This window comes from Ambystoma mexicanum, chromosome 13 (genome assembly GCF_040938575.1).
Source record: "Ambystoma mexicanum isolate Mex_15411 chromosome 13, UKY_AmexF1_1, whole genome shotgun sequence".
NCBI classification, from domain to species: domain Eukaryota; kingdom Metazoa; phylum Chordata; class Amphibia; order Caudata; family Ambystomatidae; genus Ambystoma; species Ambystoma mexicanum.
Window position 1 is genome coordinate 6,688,584 of NC_090938.1, and position 25,656 is coordinate 6,714,239.

The following is a 25,656-nucleotide window of genomic DNA, read 5'->3' on the forward strand; positions in this document are numbered from 1 at the left end:
CACCCACTGACCACACAGGGAAACCACTGAGAACATGGAATACCCACTGACCATACGGGAGAACCACTGAGAACATGGGAGGCCCACTGACCACACAGGGGAACCACTGAGAACATGGAATACCCACTGACCACATGGCAGACCAACTGAGAACATGGGAGACCTACTGACCACACGGGAGAACCACTGAGAACATGGGAGACCCACTGACCATAAAGGGAAACAGCAGAGAACATGGGAGACTCACTGACCACACCGGAGAACCACTGAGAACATGGGAGACCCACTGACCACACGGGAGAACCACTGAGAACATGGGAGGCCCACTGACCGCACAGGGGAACCACTGAGAACATGGGAGACCCACTGACCACACAGGAGAACAACTGAGAACATGAGACACCCACTGACCACACGGGAGAACAACTGAGAACATGGAATACCCACTGACCACACGGGAGAACCACTGAGAACATGAGACACCTACTGACCACACGAGAGAACCACTGAGAACATGGGAGGCCCACTGACCACACAAGGGAACCACTGAGAACATGGAATACCCACTGACCACACAGGGGAACCACTGAGAACATGGAATACCCACAGTCCACACTGGAGAACCACTGAGAACATGAGACACCCACTGACCACACAGGGAAACCACTGAGAACATGGAATACCCACTGACCACACGGGAGAACCACTGAGAACATGGGAGGCCCACTGACCACACAGGGGAACCACTGAGAACATGGAATATCCACTGACCACATGGCAGACCAACTGAGAACATGGGAGACCCAGTGACCACACGGGAGAACCACTGAGAACATGGGAGACCCACTGACCACAAAGGGGAACAACAGAGAACATGGGAGACTCATTGACCACACCGGAGAACCACTGAGAACATGGCTGACCCACTGACCACACGGGAGAACCACAGAGAACATGGGAGGCCCACTGACCGCACAGCGGAACCACTGAGAACATGGAAGACCCACTGACCACATGGCAGAACAACTGAGAACATGGGAGAACCACTGACCACAAAAGGAAACCACAGAGAACATGGGAGACCCACTGACCACAAAAGGGAACCACAGAGCACATGAGAGACACAATGACCACACCGGAGAACCACTGAGAACATGGGAGACCCACTGACCACACCGTAGAACCACTGAGAACATGCAACACCCACTGACCACACAGGAGAACCACTGAGAAAATGGGAGACCCACTGACCACACGGGAGAACCACTGAGAACATGGGAGACCCACTGACCACATTGGAGAACCACTGTGAACATTGAATACCCACTTACCACACAGGGGAACCACTGAGCACATGAGACACCCATTGACCACATGGGAGAACCACTGAGAACTTGAGACACCCACTGACTACTCAGGATAACCACTGAGAACATGGAATACCCACTGCCCACACAGAGGAACCACTGAGAACATTAGACACCCACTGATCATGCGGGAGAACCCCTGAGAACATGGGAAACCCACTGACCACATGGCAGAACCACTGAGAACATGGAATACCCACTGCCCACACAGGGGAACCACTGAGAACATGGGACACCCACTGACCACACAGGAGAACCACTGAGAACATGGAATACCCACTAACCACACATGGAAACCACTAAAAACATGAGACACCCACTCAACGCATGGGAGAACCACTGAGAACACGGGAGAACCACTGACCAAAAGGGGGAACCACTGAGAACATGGGAGCCCCACTGACCATTTCTCCTACCACAATGCTCATGACTACTGCTCAGACGGGGACACCCACTGACCACACGGAATACCCACTGACCACTGCCCTACTACAAACCTCACAGACTGCACAGGTTATCCACTGACCCAAGCTCCTACCACGACACCCACTAACCCCAGCCCCTACCACAATACCCACTAACCCCTGCTCCTACCACAATACCCACTGACCCCTGCTCCTACCATGACACCAACTAACCCCTGCCCCTACCACGACACATACTGACCCCTGCTCCTACCACGATACCCAGTGACCCCAGCTCCTACCATGACACCCACTGACCCCTGCCCCTACCACGACACACACTGACCCCTGTTCCTACCATGACACCCACTGCCCCTGCCCCTACCACGACACACACTGACCCCTGCTCCAACCATGACACCTACTGACCCCTGCTCCAACCATGATACCCACTCACCCCTGCTCCTACCACAATACCCACTCACCCCTGCTCCTATCATGACACCCACTGACATCTGCTCCTACCAAGATACCCACTGACCCCTGTTCCTACCACAACACCCACTAACCACTGCTCCTACCACAAAACCAACTGACCAATGCTCCTACCACGATACCCACTGACCTGTGCTCCTACCACAATATCCACTGACCCCTGCCCCTACCATGACACCCACTGACCCCTGCTCCTAGTATGATACCCACTAACCCGGCTCCTACCACAATACCCACTAACCCCTGCTCCTACCACGACACACACTGACCCCTGGTCCTACTGCAATACCCACTAACCCCTGCTTCTACCACAATATCCACTGACCCTTGCTCCTACCATGACATCCACTGACCCCTGCTCCTACCACAACACCCACTGACCCCTGCTCCTAGCACAACACCCACTGACCTCTGCTCCTACCACAACACCCACTGACCCCTGCTCCTAGCATGATGCCCACTAACCCGGCTCCTACCACGATACCCACTAACCCCTCCTCCTACCACGACACACACTGACCCCTGCTCCTACTACAATACCCACTAACCCCTGCTTCTACCACAATATCCACTGACCCCTGCTACTACCACGACACCCACTGACCTCTGCTCCTACCACAACACCCCCTGCTACTACCACAACACCCACTGACCTCTGCTCCTAGCACAACACCCACTGACCTCTGCTCCTACCACAACACCCCCTGCTCCTACCACAACACCCACTAACCCCTGCTGCTACCAAAATACCCACTGACCCCCTGATCCTACCATGATACCCACTCACCCCTGCTCCAACCACAACACCGACTGACCCCTGCTCCTACCACGACACCCACTGACCCCTGCTCCTACCACGACACCCACTGACCCCTGCTCCTACCACGACACCCACTAACCCCTGCTCCTACCACGACACCCACTAACCCCTGCTGCTACCACGATACCCACTGACCCCTGCTCCGACCACGACACCCACTAACCCCTGCTCCTACCACGATACCCACTGACCCCTGCTCCTACCACGACACACACTGACTCCTGCTCCTACTACAATACCCACCAACCCCTGCTTCTACCACAATATCCACTGACCCCTGCTACTACCACGACACCCACTGACCTCTGCTCCTAACACAACACCCCCTGCTACTACCACAACACCCACTGACCTCTGCTCCTACCACAACACCCACTGACCTCTGCTCCTACCACAACACCCCCTGCTCCTACCACAACACCCACTAACCCCTGCTGCTACCAGAATACCCACTGACCCCCTGATCCTACCATGATACCCACTCACCCCTGCTCCAACCACAACACCGACTGACCCCTGCTCCTACCACGACACCCACTGACCCCTGCTCCTACCACGACACCCATTAACCCCTGCTCCTACCACGACACCCACTAACCCCTGCTGCTTACACGATACCCACTAACCCGGCTCCTACCACGATACCCACTAACCCCTGCTCCTACCACGACACACACTGACCCCTGCTCCTACTACAATACCCACTAACCCCTGCTTCTACCACAATATCCACTGACCCCGGCTCCTACCACGACATCCACTGACCCCTGCTCCTACCACAACACCCACTGACCCCTGCTCCTACGACAACACCCACTGACCTCTGCTCCTACCACAACACCCGCTGACCCCTGCTCCTAGCATGATGCCCACTAACCTGGCTCCTACCACGATAACCACTAACCCCTGCTCCTACCACGACACACACTGACCCCTGCTCCTACTACAATACCCACTAACCCCTGCTTCTACCACAATATCCACTGACCCCTGCTACTACCACGACACCCACTGACCTCTGCTCCTACCACAAAACCCCCTGCTACTACCACAACACCCACTGACCTCTGCTCCTACCACAACACCCCCTGCTCCTACCACAACACCCACTAACCCCTGCTGCTACCAAAATACCCACTGACCCCCTGATCCTACCATATTACCCACTCACCCCTGCTCCAACCACAACACCGACTGATCCCTGCTCCTACCACAACACCCACTGACCCCTGCTCCTACCACGACACCCACCGACCCCTGCTCCTACCACGACACCCACTAACCCCTGCTCCTACCACGACACCCACTAACCCCTGCTGCTACCATGATACCCACTGACCCCTGCTCCTACCACGACACCCACTAACCCCTGCTCCTACCACGATACCCACTGACCCCTGCTCCTACCACGACACCCACTGACCCCTGCTCCTACCACGACACCCACTAACCCCTGCTCCTACCATGACACCCACTGACCCCTTCTCCTACCACGACACCCACTGACCCCTTCTCCTACCACGATACCCACTAACCCCTGCTCCTACCACGACACCCACTGACCCCTGCTCCTACCACGACACCCACTGACCCCAGCTCCTTCCACGACACCCACTGACCCCTGCTCCTACCACGACACCCACTGACCCTTTCTCCTACCACGACACCCACTAACCCCTGCTCCTACCACGACACCCACTGACCCCTTCTCCTACCACGACACCCACTGACCCCTGCTCCTACCACGACACCCACTGACCCCAGCTCCTACGACACCCACTGACCCCTTCTCCTACCACGACACCCACTGACCCCTGCTCCTACCACGATACCCACTAATGCCAAAGGACACCGACTGGCAAATGCTTCTGACAGGTCATCCACATGCCATGGCTACAGAGCACACGGTTCCCACTGCCATTCCCCTCTCTCTCACGACACTGCTCTACCTCGTAACACTGCTCCTGTCCATCTATTCTTGTGACCTCACACTATTGATGTGCTTTTATCCGTTTATCTCACGATGCCCACATCAAACTATTGCTATCGACTTTCTATGCTTATACTGTGTCACTGCCAGTCCCTTTATCTTAATGTCAGGATAACGCTCACCAATATATATAACACTGTTTTGCTTTCCTATACTTCTGTCATGATACAGATGCTGTGTCTTTACCCCCATGTCCCGATACTGCTCTTGTTTTGCTAACCATCCATAACGATACCACTAACCTCTCTTGCCCATTTATTGCTTACAGTACAACACCACACTGTTTAAATGTACACTAGGATGCCACATACCCTCCTGTATGCTGTGTCGCAACATGTATACTGTCAACATTTCCTTATGTCGTGACACCGCTATCCTCCATCTATCTCAGATTGTGTTCCCATTTCCTCATCTCCATTTGTGCTCTCTCCTATCACTCAGCCTTGATCCCTCTCTGTGACTGTGTGTTCAAATGTTGCCCTCTCCGACTCTCTCCTATCACTCCAGCCTTGTTCCCTCTCTATGATGGCATGTGCGCATGTTACCCTCTCCGACTCTCTCCTATCACTCCAGCCTTGTTCCCTCTCTGTGACTGAATGTGTGTATGTCGCCCTCTCTGACTCTCTCCTATCACTCCGCCTTGTTCACTCCCTGCGACTGCATGTACACATGTTGCCCTCTCTGACTGTCTTCTATCACTCCAGCCTTGTTCCCTCTCTGTGACTTAATGTGTGTATGTCCCCCTCTCCGACTCTCTCCTATCACTCCAGCCTTGTTCCCTCTCTATGATGGCATGTGCGCATGTTACCCTCTCTGACACTTTCCTATCACTCCAGCCTTGTTCCCTCTCTGTGACGGAATGTGTGCATGTTGCCCTCTCTGACACTTTCCTATCACTCCAGCATTGTTCCCTCTCTGTGACTGAATGTGTGTATGTTGCCCTCTCTGACTCTCTCCTATCACTCCAGCCTTGTTCCTCGCTGTGACTCAAAGTGTGCATGTTGCCTTCTCTGACTCTCTCCTATTACTCCAGCCCTGTTCCTCTCTGTGACTGAATGTGTGTATGTCGCCCTCTCTGACTCTCTCCTATCACTCCGCCTTGTTCACTCCCTGCGACTGCATGTACACATGTTGCCCTCTCTGACTGTCTTCTATCACTCCAGCCTTGTTCCCTCTCTGTGACTTAATGTGTGTATGTCCCCCTCTCTGACTCTCTCCTATCACTCCAGCCTTGTTCCCTCTCTTTGACTGAATGTACACATGTTGCTCTCTCTGATTCTCTCCTATCACTCCAGCCTTGTTCCCTCTCTGTGACTGAATGTACACATGTTGCCCTCTGTGACTCTCTCCTATCACTCAGCATTGTTCCCTCTCTGTGACTGAATGTACACATGTTGCCCTCTGTGACTCTCTCCTATCACTCAGCATTGTTCCCTCTCTGTGACTGAATGTACACATGTTGCCCTCTCTGACTCTCTCGTATCACTCAGCCTTGTTCCCTGGCAGTGATGGCATGTGTGCATGTTGCCCTCTCTGATTCTCTCCTATTGTAGACTACTGTAACAGCCTCTATCTAAATCTTCGTGCCTCCACTCTCCGCCCTCTGCAGCTTATCCAGAACAGGACTGCGAGACTTGTCCTTGGCCTCAAGCCCAGGGATCGTATCTCTCCCAGACTGAAATCTCTGCACTGGCTCCCAGTGGCTGCGAGGATTAAGTTCAAAACTATCTGCATTGTCCACAAGGCCTTCTGGGGTCTGGGGCCGAAATACCTTCAACTCTCTCTTCCTTAATATCTTCCTTCTCGAGCTCTTCGCTCATCCACCTCCAACTACCTCAGGGTCAGCCGCTTCTCCAAGCAACGAGTACGTGGCAAATCACTCTCTTCGGCAGGGGCCTCTCTCTGGAACAGCCTTCCTGCCTCCCTGAAACTTGAGGAGAACCACCTCCGGTTTCCGGAAACACCTCAAAACCTTCCTCTTTGCTTCTGCTTTCTCTCCTCCCCTCCTTTGCTGAACTCCTGCCCTAAATTGCACTGGTTACCTGGCCACCCTTTCTGATCTCTGGCCCAGGCCCTGTCAACTGCCCACCTGCACTGCCTCCCTGGCAACCCCTGCACTTGGGGACTGTTTTTCTGTACACCTTCAGTCCCCTTTCCAGCACTTTGTACGCACTTCCTTGCACTTGCTGTTTTTTTATGTGTTCTTATTTATTTATCCTATGTATTCCACTTCCCATGTACTGCACTTTCCCCTCTTCCTTTTCCCCCCTTCCCATGCACTTACGCAATCTGAATGACACCTGGCCTAGTAAGATCGTTGTCTGTACTCCCTTTGCCCCCCCCCTTGCCTCGTCGCGCCTTGAAACACTTGTGTATAGGCGCGTTATAAATGCCATATCATATCATATCATATCATTATCACTCCACCTTGTTCGCTCTCTGTGACTGCATGTGCGCATGTTGCCCTCTCCTATCACTCCAGCCTTGTTCTCTCTCTGTGATGGCATGTGCGCATGTTGCCCTCTCTGACCCTCTCCTATCACTCCAGCCTTGTTCCCTCTCTGTGATGGCATGTGCGCATGTTGCCCTCTCTGACCCTCTCCTATCACTCCAGCCTTGTTCTCTCTCTGTGATGGCATGTGCGCATGTTGCCCTCTCTGACCCTCTCCTATCACTCCAGCCTTGTTCTCTCTCTGTGATGGCATGTGCGCATGTTGCCCTCTCTGACCCTCTCCTATCACTCCAGCCTTGTTCTCTCTCTCTGATGGCATGTGCGCATGTTGCCCTCTCTGACCCTCTCCTATCACTCCAGCCTTGTTCTCTCTCTCTGATGGCATGTGCGCATGTTGCCCCCTCTGGCCCTCTCCTATCACTCCAGCCTTGTTCCCTCTCTCTGATGGCATGTGCGCATGTTGCCCTTTCTGACTCTCTCCTATCACTCCAGCCTTGTTCCCTCTCTCTGATGGCATGTGCGCATGTTGCCCTTTCTGACTCTCTCCTATCACTCCAGCCTTGTTCCCTCTCTGTGATGGCATGTGCGCATGTTGCCCTCTCTGACCCTCTCCTATCACTCCAGCCTTGTTCTCTCTCTGTGATGGCATGTGCGCATGTTGCCCTTTCTGACTCTCTCCTATCACTCCAGCCTTGTTCCCTCTCTGTATTGTGTGTGCTACTCTCTCCCTGTCCTATTGCCGCCCTTGTGATGTGTGGGACAGTTCCTTGTTTTAACTCTATTGCGATAGTCGTGCTATTTCTTTATACCCCCATCACATTGTTCATCCTTTTCTCCTTCTGCCCATAAAGCACTCATTTTCTGGTTTATTCAGACCGAAATAAGAAAGGAGATAAGAAATGGTTGCTCTCTTCACCAGTATTTCGGGGCATATTGGCTGGTTCTGTATTTTCCAATGTATAAGATCACTTTTCTGCTCTTCTTTTGTGACCTTGCACAGAGCTTTCTGATCTCAGGCCCTTTATCATCACAGCCTGATGGATGCTTGTTTTTGCCTCTGTCCAGAAATGATTTAGAGAACATGTTGTCGCAACAGGTCTCTTCCCCCATGAGGGGTAGAGCACCGTCATCTCAGCGGAACCCGTGGCTCCATAAGGACGAGCCTCAGTACAACCCACGTCCAGCACCACCAGGGCCACAGGAAGAGAGTCCACGGATCTCACCAGTCTACGGTACAGGGCTCATTCGGGGTTAGGGTGCATAGAGGGTGGCCATGGAAGCAGTGCTAGAGTCAAGATGGCCGAAATGGCGTGGGTGTCACGTGAGTGAAATGATAAGAGGAGAGACGTGGCAGCTGTGAGACAGACTTGAGCTCAGAGAGCGAGGACCAGCATTGAAGCTGGTTCCGTGTTTTTCATGAGTAAATGTTGATAATGACCCTAAGCATGGATAATGACCACAAAGGTACATAATGACCTCAAGCTTCATTAATGGCCCTAAGCATGGATAATGACCCTCAGCATGGATAATGACCACAAAGGTACATAATGACCCCAAGCTTCATTAATGACCCTAAGCATGGATAATGACCCTCAGCATGGATAATGACCACAAAGGTACATAATGACCCCAAGCTTCATTAATGACCCTAAGCATGGATAATGACCCTCAGCATGGATAATGACCCCTAACATGGATAATGACCACAAAGGTACATAATGTCCCCAAGCTTCATTAATGACCCTAAGCATGGATAATGACCCTCAGCATGGATAATGACCCTTAGTATGGATAATGACCCCAAGCATGGATAATGACCCCTAATATAGATAATGACCACAAAGGTAGATAATGACCCCAAGCATGGATAATGACCCTCAGCATGGATAATTACCCCTAACATGGATAATGACCACAAAGGTAGATAATGACCCCAAGCATGTATAATGATCTCAAGCATTGATAATGACCTTAAGCATGGATAATGGCCCTTAGTATGGATAATGACCCCAAGCATGGATAATGACCCCTAATATAGATAATGACCACAAAGGTAGATAATGACCCCAAGCATGGATAATGACCCTCAACATGGATAATGACCCCTAACATGGATAATGACCACAAATGTAGATAATGACCCCAAGCATGTATAATGATCTCAAGCATTGATAATGACCTTAAGCATGGATAATGGCCCTTAGTATGGATAATGACCCCAAGCATGGATAATGACCCCTAATATAGATAATGACCACAAAGGTAGATAATGACCCCAAGCATGGATAATGACCCCAAGCATGGATAATGACCCCTAACATGGATAACGACCGCAAAGGTAGATAATGACCCCAAGCATGGATAATGACCCAAGCATGGATAATGACCCCTAATATAGATAATGACCACAAAGGTAGATAATGACCCCAAGCATGGATAATGACCCCTAATATAGATAATGACCACAAAGGTAGATAATGACCCCAAGCATGGATAATGACCCTAAGCATGATTAATGACAGAAGGCATGGATAGTGACCCCTAGCATTGATAATGACCCCCAAGCATGGACAATGACGCCACAAATAGATAAGGACCATAAGCATGGATAATGACCCTAAGCATGTATAATGATCTCAAGCATTGATAATGACCCTAAGCATGGATAATGACCACAAAGGTACATAATGTCCCCAAGCTTCATTAATGACCCTAAGCATGGATAATGACCCTCAGCATGGATAATGACCCTTAGTATGGATAATGACCCCAAGCATGGATAATGACCCCTAACATAGATAATGACCACAAAGGTAGATAATGACCCCAAGCATGGATAATGACCCCAAGCATGGATAATGACCCCTAACATGGATAATGACCACAAAGGTACATAATGACCCCAAGCTTCATTAATGACCCTAAGCATGGATAATGACCCTCAGCATGGATAATGACCCCTAACATGGATAATGACCACAAAGTTGGATAATGACCCCAAGCATGGATAATGACCCCAAGCATGTATAATGACCCCAAGCATTGATAATGACCCTAAGCTTGATTAATGACAGAAGGCATGGATAGTGACCCCAAGCATTGATAATGACCCCCAAGCATGGATAATGACCCCAAGCATGGATAATGACCCCTAACATGGATAATGACCCCAAGCATGGATAATGACCCTAAGCATGGATAATGGCCCTAAGCATGGATAATGATCTCAAGCACTGATAATGACCCTAAGCATGGATAATGGCCCTTAGCATGGATAATGACCCCCAAGCATGGACAATGACCCCAAGCATGGATAATGACCCCAAGCATGGATAATGACCCCTAACATAGATAATGACCACACAGGTAGATAATGACCCCAAGCATGTATAATGATCTCAAGCATTGATAATGACCCCCAAGCATCGACAATGACCCCAAGCATGGATAATGACCCCAAGCATGGATAATGACCCTTAGCATATATAATGATCTCAAGCATGGACAATGACCCCAAGCATGGACAATGACCCCACACATAGATAAGGACCAAAAGCATGGATAATGACCCTAAGCATGGAAAATGACCCCTAACATAGATAATGACCCCAAAGGTAGATAATGACCCCAAGCATCATTAATGACAGAAGGCATGGATAATGACCCCAAGCATGGATAATGACCCCAAGCATGGATAATGACCCCTAACATGGATAATGACCACAAAGGTATATAATGACCCCAAGCATGGATAATGACCCCAAGCAAGGACAATGACGCCACACATAGATAAGGACCATAAGCATGGATAATGACCCTAAGCATGTATAATGATCTCAAGCATTGATAATGACCCTAAGCATGGATAATGGCCCTTAGCATGGATAATGACCCCTAATATAGATAATGACCACAAAGGTAGATAATGACCCCAAGCATGGATAATGACCCCAAGCATGATTAATGACAGAAGGCATGGATAGTGACCCCAAGCATTGATAATGACCTTAAGCATGGAAAATGGCCCTTAGCATGGATAATGACCCCAAGCATGGATAATGACCCTCAGCATGGATAATGACCCCTAACATAGATAATGACCACAAAGGTAGATAATGACCCCAAGCATGATTAATGACAGAAGGAATGGATAGTGACCCCAAGCATGGATAATGACCCCAAGCATGGATAATGACCCCACACATAGATAATGACCACAAGCATGGATAATGACCCCAAGCATGGATAATGACCCCACACATAGATAAAGACCACAAAGGTAGATAATGACCCCAAGCATGGATAATGACCCCAAGCATGGACAATGACCCCAAGCATGGATAATGACCCCACACATAGATAAGGATCAAAAGCATGGATAATGACCATAAGCATGTATAATGATCTCAAACATTGATAATGACCCTAAGCATGGATAATCGCCCTTAGCATGGATAATGACCCCAAGCATGGATAATGACCCCTAACATAGATAATGACCACAAAGGTAGATAATGACCCCAAGCATGGATAATGACCCCAAGCATGGACAATGACCCCACACATAGATACGGACCAAAAGCATGGATAATGACCCTAAGCATGGATAATGACCCCACACATAGATACGGACCAAAAGCATGGATAATGACCCTAAGCATGGATAATGACCCTTAGCATGTATAATGATCTCAAGCATTGATAATGACCATAAGCATGGATAATGACCCCAAGCATGGATAATGACCCCAAGCATGGACAATGACCCCACACATAGATAAGGATCAAAGCATGGATAATGACCCTAAGCATGGACAATGACCCCACACATAGATAAGGATCAAAAGCATGGATAATGATCTCAAGCATTGATAATGACCCTAAGCATGGATAATGACCCTAAGCATGGATAATGACCCTAAGCATGTATAATGATCTCAAGCATTGATAATGATCCTAAGCATGGATAATGACCCCTAACATAGATAATGACCACAAAGGTAGATAATGACCCCAAGCATGATTAATGACAGAAGGCATGGATAGTGACCCCAAGCATGGATAATGACCCCAAGCATGGATAATGACCCCCAAGCATGGATAATGACCCCAAGCATGTATAATGATCTCAAGCATTGATAATGACCCTAAGCATGGATAATGACCCCCAAGCATGGATAATGACCCCTAACATAGATAATGACCACAAAGGTAGATAATGACCCCAAGCATGGACAATGACCCAAGCATGGATAATGACCCCTAACATAGATAATGACCACAAAGGTAGATAATGACCCCAAGCATGGATAGTGACCCCAATCATGGATAATGACCCCCAAGCATGGACAATGACGCCACACATAGATACGGACCAAAAGCATGGATAATGACCCTAAGCATGGATAATGACCCTAAGCATGGACAATGACCCCACACATAGATACGGACCAAAAGCATGGATAATGACCCTAAGCATGGATAATGACCCTTAGCATGTATAATGATCTCAAGCATTGATAATGACCCTAAGCATGGATAATGGCCCTTAGCATGGATAATGACCCCTAATATAGATAATGACCACAAAGTTAGATAATGACCCCAAGCATGGATAATGACCCCAAGCATGATTAATGACAGAAGGCATGGATAGTGACCCCAAGCATGGATAATGACCCCCAAGCATGGACAATGACCCCAAGCATGGATAATGACCCCAAGCATTGATAATGACCCTTAGCTTGGATAATGACCCCAAGCATGGATAATGACCCTCAGCATGGATAATGACCCCTAACATAGATAATGACCACAAAGGTAGATAATGACCCCAAGCTTCATTAATGACCCTAAGCATGGATAATGACCCCAAGCATGGATAATGACCCCAAGAATGGATAATGACCCCAAGCATTGATAATGACCCTAAGCATGGACAATGACACCACACATAGATAAGGAACATAAGCATGTATAATGATCTCAAGCATTGATAATGACCCTAAGCATGGATAATGACCCTTAGCATGGATAATGACCCCAAGCATGGATAATGACCCCAAGCATGGACAATGACGCCACACATAGATAAGGACCATAAGCATGGATAATGACCTTAAGCATGTATAATGATCTCAAGCATTGATAATGACCCTAAGCATGGATAATGACCCTTAGCATGGATAATGACCCCAAGCATGGACAATGACGCCACACATAGATAAGGACCATAAGCATGGATAATGACCTTAAGCATGTATAATGATCTCAAGCATTGATAATGACCCTAAGCATGGATAATGACCCTTAGCATGGATAATGACCCCAAGCATGGATAATGACCCCTAACATAGATAATGACCACAAAGGTAGATAATGACCCCAAGCATGGATAATGACCCCAAGCATGGATAATGACCCCTAACATGGATAATGACCACAAAGGTACATAATGACCCCAAGCTTCATTAATGACCCTAAGCATGGATAATGACCCTCAGCATGGATAATGACCCCTAACATGGATAATGACCACAAAGGTACATATTGACCCCAAGCTTCATTAATGACCCTAAGCATGGATAATGACCCTCTGCATGGATAATGACCCCTAACATGGATAATGACCACAAAGGTGGATAATGACCCCAAGCATGGATAATGGCCCCCAATCACAGACAATGACCCCACACATAGATAAGGACCAAAAGCATGGATAATGACCCTAAGCATGGATAATGACCCCAAGCATGGATAATGGCCCCCAATCACGGACAATGACCCCACACATTGATAAGGACCATAAGCATGTATAATGACCCTTAGCATGGATATTGACCCTAAGCATGTATAATGATCTCAAGCATTGATAATGACCCTAAGCATGGATAATGGCCCTTAGCATGGATAATGACCCCAAGCATGGATAATGACCCCTAACATAGATAATGACCACAAAGGTAGATAATGACCCCAAGCATGATTAATGACAGAAGGCATGGATAGCGACCCCTAGCATGGATAATGACCCCAAGCATGGATAATGACCCCAAGCATGGATAATGACCCCAAGCATGATTAATGACAGAAGGCATGGATAGTGACCCCAAGCATGGATAATGACCCCAAGCATGGATAATGACCCCAAGCATGGATAATGACCCCTAACATGGTTAATGACCACAAAGGTACATAATGACCCCAAGCTTCATTAATGACCCTAAGCATGGATAATGACCCTCAGCATGGATAATGACCCTTAACATGGATAATGACCCTTAACATGGATAATGGCCCCCAATCACGGACAATGACCCCACACATAGATAAGGACCATAAGCATGGATAATGACCCTAAGCATGGATAATGACCCCTAATATAGATAATGACCACAAAGGTAGATAATGACCCCAAGCATGGATAATGACCCTAAGCATGGACAATGACCCCAAGCATGGATAATGACCCCTAACATGGATAATGACCACAAAGGTACATAATGACCCCAAGCATGGATAATGACCCTAAGCATGGGAAATGGCCCTTAGCATGGATAATGACCCCAAGCATGGATAATGACCCCTAACATAGATAATGACCACAAAGGTAGATAATGACCCCAAGCATGGATAATGACCCCAAGCATGGACAATGACCCCAAGCATGGATAATGACCCTAAGCATGGATAATGACCCTAAGCATGGATAATGACCCTTAGCATGGATAATGACCCCCAAGCATGGATAATGACCCTAAGCATGGATAATGACCCTTAGCATGGATAATGACCCCCAAGCATGGACAATGACGCCACACATAGATACGGACCAAAAGCATGGATAATGACCCTAAGCATGGATAATGACCCTTAGCATGTATAATGATCTCAAGCATTGATAATGACCCTAAGCATGGATAATGACCCCCAAGCATGGACAATGACCCCAAGCATGGATAATGACCCCTAGCATGGATAATGACCCTTAGCATGGATAATGACCCCCAAGCATGGACAATGACGCCACACATAAATAAGGACCATAAGCATGGATCATGACCCTAAGCATGTATAATGATCTCAAGCATTGATAATGACCCTAAGCATGGATAATGGCCCGTAGCATGGATAATGACCACAAGCATGGATAATGACCCCTAACATAGATAATGACCACAAAGGTAGATAATGACCCCAAGCATGATTAATGACAGAAGGCATGGATAGCGACCCCTAGCATGGATAATGACCCCAAGCATGGATAATGACCCCAAGCATGATTAATGACAGAAGGCATGGATAGTGACCCCAAGCATGGATAATGACCCCAAGCATGGATAATGACCCCAAGCATGGATAATGACCCCTAACATGGTTAATGACCACAAAGGTACATAATGACCCCAAGCTTCATTAATGACCCTAAGCATGGATAATGACCCTCAGCATGGATAATGACCCTTAACATGGATAATGACCCTTAACATGGATAATGGCCCCCAAACACGGACAATGACCCCACACATAGATAAGGACCATAAGCATGGATAATGACCCTAAGCATGGATAATGACCCCTAATATAGATAATGACCACAAAGGTAGTTAATGACCCCAAGCATGGATAATGACCCCCAAGCATGGACAATGACGCCACACATAGATAAGGACCATAAGCATGTATAATGATCTCAAGCATTGATAATGACCCCAATCATGGATAATGACCCTAAGCATGGATAATGACCCCTAATATAGATAATGATCACAAAGGTAGATAATGACCCCAAGCATGGATAATGACCCTAAGCATGGACAATGACCCCAAGCATGGATAATGACCCCTAACATGGATAATGACCACAAAGGTACATAATGACCCCAAGCATGGATAATGACCCTAAGCATGGACAATGACCCCAAGCATGGATAATGACCCTAAGCATGGATAATGACCCTTAGCATGGATAATGACCCCCAAGCATGGATAATGACCCTAAGCATGGATAATAACCCTTAGCATGGATAATGACCCCCAAGCATGGACAATGACGCCACACATAGATACGGACCAAAAGTATGGATAATGACCCTAAGCATGTATAATGATCTCAAGCATTGATAATGACCCTAAGCATGGATAATGACCCCCAAGCATGGATAGTGACCCCAAGCATGGATAATGAACCCCAAGCATGGACAATGACGCCACACATAGATACGGACCAAAAGCATGGATAATGACCCTAAGCATGGATAATGACCCTAAGCATGGACAATGACCCCACACATAGATACGGACCAAAAGCATGGATAATGACCCTAAGCATGGATAATGACCCTTAGCATGTATAATGATCTCAAGCATTGATAATGACCCTAAGCATGGATAATGGCCCTTAGCATGGATAATGACCCCTAATATAGATAATGACCACAAAGGTAGATAATGACCCCAAGCATGGATAATGACCCCAAGCATGATTAATGACAGAAGGCATGGATAGTGACCCCAAGCATGGATAATGACCCCCAAGCATGGACAATGACCCCAAGCATGGATAATGACCCCAAGCATGGATAATGACCCTTAGCTTGGATAATGACCCCAAGCATGGATAATGACCCTCAGCATGGATAATGACCCCTAACATAGATAATGACCACAAAGGTAGATAATGACCCCAAGCTTCATTAATGACCCTAAGCATGGATAATGACCCCAAGCATGGATAATGACCCCAAGAATGGATAATGACCCCAAGCATTGATAATGACCCTAAGCATGGACAATGACACCACACATAGATAAGGAACATAAGCATGTATAATGATCTCAAGCATTGATAATGACCCTAAGCATGGATAATGACCCTTAGCATGGATAATGACCCCAAGCATGGATAATGACCCCAAGCATGGACAATGACGCCACACATAGATAAGGACCATAAGCATGGATAATGACCTTAAGCATGTATAATGATCTCAAGCATTGATAATGACCCTAAGCATGGATAATGACCCTTAGCATGGATAATGACCCCAAGCATGGACAATGACGCCACACATAGATAAGGACCATAAGCATGGATAATGACCTTAAGCATGTATAATGATCTCAAGCATTGATAATGACCCTAAGCATGGATAATGACCCTTAGCATGGATAATGACCCCAAGCATGGATAATGACCCCTAACATAGATAATGACCACAAAGGTAGATAATGACCCCAAGCATGGATAATGACCCCAAGCATGGATAATGACCCCTAACATGGATAATGACCACAAAGGTACATATTGACCCCAAGCTTCATTAATGACCCTAAGCATGGATAATGACCCTCTGCATGGATAATGACCCCTAACATGGATAATGACCACAAAGGTGGATAATGACCCCAAGCATGGATAATGGCCCCCAATCACAGACAATGACCCCACACATAGATAATGACCCTTAGCATGGATATTGACCCTAAGCATGTATAATGATCCCAAGCATTGATAATGACCCTAAGCATGGATAATGGCCCTTAGCATGGATAATGACCCCAAGCATGGATAATGACCCCTAACATAGATAATGACCACAAAGGTAGATAATGACCCCAAGCATGATTAATGACAGAAGGCATGGATAGCGACCCCTAGCATGGATAATGACCCCAAACATGGATAATGACCCCAAGCATGGATAATGACCCCTAACATGGTTAATGACCACAAAGGTACATAATGACCCCAAGCTTCATTAATGACCCTAAGCATGGATAATGACCCTCAGCATGGATAATGACCCTTAACATGGATAATGACCCTTAACATGGATAATGGCCCCCAATCACGGACAATGACCCCACACATAGATAAGGACCATAAGCATGGATAATGACCCTAAGCATGGATAATGACCCCTAATATAGATAATGACCACAAAGGTAGATAATGACCCCAAGCATGGATAATGACCCTAAGCATGGACAATGACCCCAAGCATGGATAATGACCCCTAACATGGATAATGACCACAAAGGTACATAATGACCCCAAGCATGGATAATGACCCTAAGCATGGGAAATGGCCCTTAGCATGGATAATGACCCCAAGCATGGATAATGACCCCTAACATAGATAATGACCACAAAGGTAGATAATGACCCCAAGCATGGATAATGACCCTAAGCATGGATAATGACCCTAAGCATGGATAATGACCCTTAGCATGGATAATGACCCCCAAGCATGGATAATGACCCTAAGCATGGATAATGACCCTTAGCATGGATAATGACCCCCAAGCATGGACAATGACGCCACACATAGATACGGACCAAAAGCATGGATAATGACCCTAAGCATGGATAATGACCCTTAGCATGTATAATGATCTCAAGCATTGATAATGACCCTAAGCATGGATAATGACCCCCAAGCATGGACAATGACCCCAAGCATGGATAATGACCCCTAGCATGGATAATGACCCTAAGCATGGATAATGACCCTTAGCATGGATAATGACCCCCAAGCATGGACAATGACGCCACACATAAATAAGGACCATAAGCATGGATCATGACCCTAAGCATGTATAATGATCTCAAGCATTGATAATGACCCTAAGCATGGATAATGGCCCGTAGCATGGATAATGACCACAAGCATGGATAATGACCCCTAACATAGATAATGAGCACAAAGGTAGATAATGACCCCAAGCATGATTAATGACAGAAGGCATGGATAGCGACCCCTAGCATGGATAATGACCCCAAGCATGGATAATGACCCCAAGCATGGATAATGACCCCAAGCATGATTAATGACAGAAGGCATGGATAGTGACCCCAAGCATGGATAATGACCCCAAGCATGGATAATGACCCCAAGCATGGATAATGACCCCTAACATGGTTAATGACCACAAAGGTACATAATGACCCCAAGCTTCATTAATGACCCTAAGCATGGATAATGACCCTCAGCATGGATAATGACCCTTAACATGGATAATGACCCTTAACATGGATAATGGCCCCCAAACACGGACAATGACCCCACACATAGATAAGGACCATAAGCATGGATAATGACCCTAAGCATGGATAATGACCCCTAATATAGATAATGACCACAAAGGTAGATAATGACCCCAAGCATGGATAATGACCCCCAAGCATGGACAATGACGCCACACATAGATAAGGACCATAAGCATGTATAATGATCTCAAGCATTGATAATGACCCCAATCATGGATAATGACCCTAAGCATGGATAATGACCCCTAATATAGATAATGATCACAAAGTTAGATAATGACCCCAAGCATGGATAATGACCCTAAGCATGGACAATGACCCCAAGCATGGATAATGACCCCTAACATGGATAAAGACCACAAAGGTACATAATGACCCCAAGCATGGATAATGACCCTAAGCATGGACAATGACCCCAAGCATGGATAATGACCCTAAGCATGGATAATGACCCTTAGCATGGATAATGACCCCAAAGCATGGATAATGACCCTAAGCATGGATAATAACCCTTAGCATGGATAATGACCCCCAAGCATGGACAATGACGCCACACATAGATACGGACCAAAAGTATGGATAATGACCCTAAGCATGTATAATGATCTCAAGCATTGATAATGACCCTAAGCATGGATAATGACCCCCAAGCATGGACAATGACCCCAAGCATGGATAATGACCCCTAGCATGGATAATGACCCTAAGCATGGATAATGACCCTAAGCATGGATAATGGCCCGTAGCATGGATAATGACCACAAGCATGGATAATGACCCCTAACATAGATAATGACCACAAAGGTAGATAATGACCCCAAGCATGGACAATGACCCCACACATAGATACAGACCAAAAGCATGGATAATGACCCTAAGCATGTATAATGATCTCAAGCATTGATAATGACCCTGAGCATGGATAATGGCCCTTAGCATGGATAATGACCCCAATCATGGATAATGACCCCTAACATAGATAATGACCACAAAGGAAGATAATGACTCCAAGCATGGATAATGACCCCAAGCATGGATAATGACCCCTAACATGGATAATGACCACAAAGGTACATAATGACCCCAAGCTTCATTAATGACCCTAAGCATGGATAATGACCCTTAGCATGGATAATGACCCCTAACATGGATAATGACCACAAAGGTAGATAATGACCCCAAGCATGGATAATGACCTCAAGCATGGATGATGACCCCAAGCATGGATAATGACCCCTAACAAGGATAATGACCACAAAGGTAGATAATGACCCCAAGCATGGATAATGACCCCAAGCATGGACAATGACCCCACACATATATACGGACCAAAAGCATGTATAATGACCCTAAGAATGTATAATCATCTCAAGCATTGATAATGACCCTAAGCATGGATAATGGCCCTTAGCATGGATAATGACCCCAATCATGGATAATGACCCCTAACATAGATAATGACCACAAAGGTAGATAATGACTCCAAGCATGGATAATGACCCCAAGCATGGATAATGACCCCTAACATGGATAATGACCACAAAGGTACATAATGACCACAAGCTTCATTAATGACCCTAAGCATGGATAATGACCCTCAGCATGGATAATGACCCCTAACATGGATAATGACCCCAAGCATTGATAATGACCCTAAACATGGATAATGACCCCAAGCATTGATAATGACCCCCAAGCATTGACAATGACCCCACACATAGATACGGACCGAAAGCATGGAGGATGACGCTAAGCACAGAAAATGACCCTAAGCATGGATTATGACCCCTAACATGGATAATGACCACAAAGGTACATAATGACCCCAAGCTTCATTAATGACCCTAAGCATGGATAATGACCCTCAGCATGGATAATGACCCCTAACATGGATAATGACCACAAAGGTAGATAACGACCCCAAGCATGTATAATGATCTCAAGCATTGATAATGACCCTAAGCATGGATAATGGCCCTTAGCATGGATAATGACCCCAAGCATGGATAATGACCCTCAGCATGGATAATGACCCCTAACATGGATAATGACCACAAAGGTAGATAACGACCCCAAGCATGTATAATGATCTCAAGCATTGATAATGACCCTAAACATGGATTATGACCACAAGCATTGATAATGACCATAACCATGGATAATGACCCCTAACATAGATAATGACCACAAAGGTAGATAACGACCCCAAGCATGGATAATGACCCCCAAGCATTGATAATGACCCCAAGCATGGATAATGACCCCAAGCATTGATAATGACCCTAAACATGGATAATCACCCTCAGCATGGATAATGACCCCAAGCATTGATAATGACCCTAAACATGGATAATGACCCCAAGCATGGATAATGACCCCCAAGCATTGATAATGACCCTAAACATGGATAATGACCCTCAGCATGGATAATGACCCCCAAGCATTGATAATGACCCTAAACATGGATAATGACCCTCAGCATGGATAATGACCCCAAGCATTGATAATGACCCTAAACATGGATAATGACCCCAAGCATGGATAATGACCCCCAAGCATTGATAATGACCCTAAACATGGATAATCACCCTCAGCATGGATAATGACCCCAAGCATCGATAATGACCCTAAACATGGATAATGACCCTCAGCATGGATAATGACCCCAAGCATTGATAATGACCCTAAACATGGATAATGACCCCAAGCTTGATTAATGACAGAAGGCATGTATAGCGACCCCTAGCATGGATAATGACCCCCAAGCATGGACAATGAGCCCACACATAGATACGGACCGAAAGCATGGAGGATGACGCTAAGCACAGAAAATGACCCTAAGCATGGATAATGACACCAAGCATAGATTCCGCAAGAAATAAAGTCAGTTCGCTTAGTATGTGCTGCACATTTAACTATCGCTATGGCTACTGGGAGTTATAGTGCCTTAATAAGCCTGTCCATTAATGCTGCGTGTTGCACTGGAGTGCCATCCGCTCTGAGGTAGCCCCTCCTTTTCCAATGTGCTAATTCCGCGTGCATGGTTGACGTCACATAGGCAGAGTCACTGTACACCGTCACTTCCTGCCCTTCGTGCTTCTCGAGCATGACAATAAGTGCTACCAATTCTTCTGCTTGTGCCAAAAAGTGAGACAGTAGTCTTGCACTTGCTACAACCTCAAATTCACCATTTGCTCTATGTCTCTATGGGGGTCATTCCGACCCTGGCGGTAGAGGGTTAACGGCACTGGTAAGGATGCTGGTGCCGTTAACCCCCTACCGCCACATTCGAGGTCCCTTAGCGGGTCCCACCAGGAACGGCTGGTCTGGCCAGCCGTCCTTAGCGGGACCTGTTAAGGGACCATGGAGCTAATAACAGGCCCACAATTTGCGGGCACGTTATTAGCTCCTTCCCCATTCCCATTGAGCCCTATGGGGGCTCAAATGGGAATGGGGAATGGTTTTCTGAATGGGGACTTACCGGGTCCTCCAAAATTGGAATGACTCGGTAAGTCCCCATTTAGAGACAACGGACCCGGGTTTGGAGGCAGCCATGGTGCTAATAGCACCATGGCTAACTCCAAACTCGGAATGACCCCCTTTGTCTCACCAGAGCTCCGCCAGAATGCTTTTCCCCACTAGTTTGATACTTTTTTGAAGAACCATCAATAAAGAGAATGTTCCCCTTGCTAATGCATTTTCCTTTACGCGCGGGATGTCGTTGTAGAACTCTTCATAGTTTGCGCAATTATGCACATGCTCACCCTCTGCCACAGGCTCAGCTACAAACGTGGCAGGGTTCACTATCTTACATCTGACTATTTGAATTGCTGGATTCCATATAATCACCTCATACGCAGACGCTCTCTGAGATGTCAATGTACCTTAAGTTTCTCCAAAATAGCAAACAAAGCACGCTCCACAAAGAGTGTCATAGAACACCCCATCACAATGCTGGTAAACTTCTCAAATGCGAACGCGGCTGCTGCCAGCGACTATTCGCAAGGAAATTGCCCTTTCATAACTGGATCTAGAATCCCACTATAATACACCAGAGGCTTATACCCTAGTGGTAGTCCTCTGTGTAAGCACTGCTGTCATAACTGTCCCATTCGTGTGCGAGAATAAAAATAACTCCTCATAATTGGGAATTCATAAAACTAGAGCAGTAGAAATTGTTTTTTGCAAATCTTTAAACCCTCCCTCCATTTCTTCAGACCATTTTATCTTCTCATTGTTCACCTGTGCCTCCTTTAAAGCTTTAAAGCCTGCAAAAGAGGCCTTGTGTATGAACTATAATCAAACACCCATGCAATGACATAATTACATAGTCCCTAAAACTGCTGCATTTGCTTCGCTGTGTGCGGTTTTGCTGTTTTCATGATCGCCTCAGCTCTCTCAGATGTGACCCTTTTTCCATCATGTGAAATCAACTGGCCTATGTACAACACCTCTTCTTGACAATACTGCAACTTATCCTTGTCTACCTTATATCCCTTGTCTGCTAGGACATTCATCAACTGAATAGAATCTTGTCTGTGCTCATCTTCTGTGGTGCTGCAAATCAAAATGTCATCTACGTACTGTATCACAATGCTCTTCAAATCAATATTGCCTAGGTCCATCTGAAGGACCCTATTAAAGATCAATGCGGACTCACAGTACCCTTCTATTCTAATCCAATATGTAATACTCACTCGAATATTACTTCATCATCCATTGGATCATCCCTAAAAATATCATCGTCGGTGACATCAGTTAGTCTACATCCTTCCCCAATAGCAATCACTGTTCCCCATGGCCTGCCTTCGTCATCTGTTCCTTCGAGCTTTGCCATTTCCCCTTGTACTATGGCTGCATTTAACTCTAGGGGAATAGGCTGTCCCCCCCTCTTCATCCATGGGTATCTGTGGCCTGAACAAGAATTCATCAGGTATTCTTATAATCTTTCCCACTAAGCCACGTAGACATGTCAACAAATAGCGTACCCCATAAAGAAAGACTTCTGGTTCCAGTAGCATAACTCACAGAGCCAATTGCCCTGTAAATGCCAATCTAAATTCACCCACATTCATATAATATATCCCTGGAGTAGATCATACTATACCTTCATCAGGAAAATAAATCGTCATTTTAAGCTTTGTCATTAAATCTCGTCATAGAATATTAACTGGTGTCTTGAATACAATAATGGAACAGACATGTCACACTCTCCTATGGAGAGTGGTAATTTGTCAGTAAAAGGAACTTGACTCATAGCTCCAGAGAATCCTTGAGCATTCCTGGCAATCCCTGACATTGTGTATTTTCCCTCTTGTGTACATGAACAAGTAGCCCCAGTGTCTACTAGAAAAGAAAAAGATGTGCCTCCCATCGTCACATCAACCCTTGGTTCCTCTTGGGGGTCAGGTGTCACTGATAATACTGAATACATCTAGTTGCCCTGTGAGCTGTCCTATTGTGGATAGATGCATACCCCTGTACCTATTCTAGGTGTCAATAGTTGTCCCATGCTGCGACTGCCCTTGCAGTGGATTCAATGTTGCTTGCTGTGGCTGCAATGCCTGTTGCATTTGTGGCGCTTGTGCTTGATACACTGTCTGATCTTGGACAGACCCATCCCTAGCTTGTGAGCTATATGCTGGAAGATAAGCTGTCCCCCCTCTTGAGAACTGCCCATTCTGTACCTACTCTTGGCTCCCACATACATGCGCGATGTGTCCTGTCATCCCACAAGTCCAACATACAAGAGGAGCTCTTCTGACTATTCCCCCTTGGTTAAACCCTCCCTGCACATTCTGATTATCATTCTGCATATTTTGAAAACTGTCTTGGTTATTCTGAAAACCAACCCCTTCCTCTGTAGCCCATTCCCCCGCCTCTTGGCACAAACCCATTCCCTCCTTGGTCCATTTGGCGCTGACTATTTGCCTGTGACGTGCCCACTGTTTGCTGTATCCCCAGTCCTTCTCTGCTTGTCGATACCGCCCCTTTTATGGCATTAATGGACAATTTCTTCTGAACTAACTTAGCTTCCTCAAATTTCCTAGCATCTTCCTTCTTTCTATTCTTCTCC

The 25,656-nt window shown here is 46.7% G+C and overlaps 1 protein-coding gene across 2 annotated transcripts in view; it reads left to right on the plus strand.

Moving 5' to 3' along the window:
* EPS8L3 (EPS8 signaling adaptor L3) overlaps positions 1-25,656 on the plus strand; it is a 467,503-nt gene that overhangs the window by 312,412 nt on the left and 129,435 nt on the right. For both annotated transcript variants that reach the window (XM_069632978.1, XM_069632979.1), the window contains exon 8: positions 8,594-8,760. In XM_069632978.1, coding sequence (XP_069489079.1) covers positions 8,594-8,760 — 167 coding nt within the window. The remainder of the gene's footprint in view (positions 1-8,593; positions 8,761-25,656) is intronic.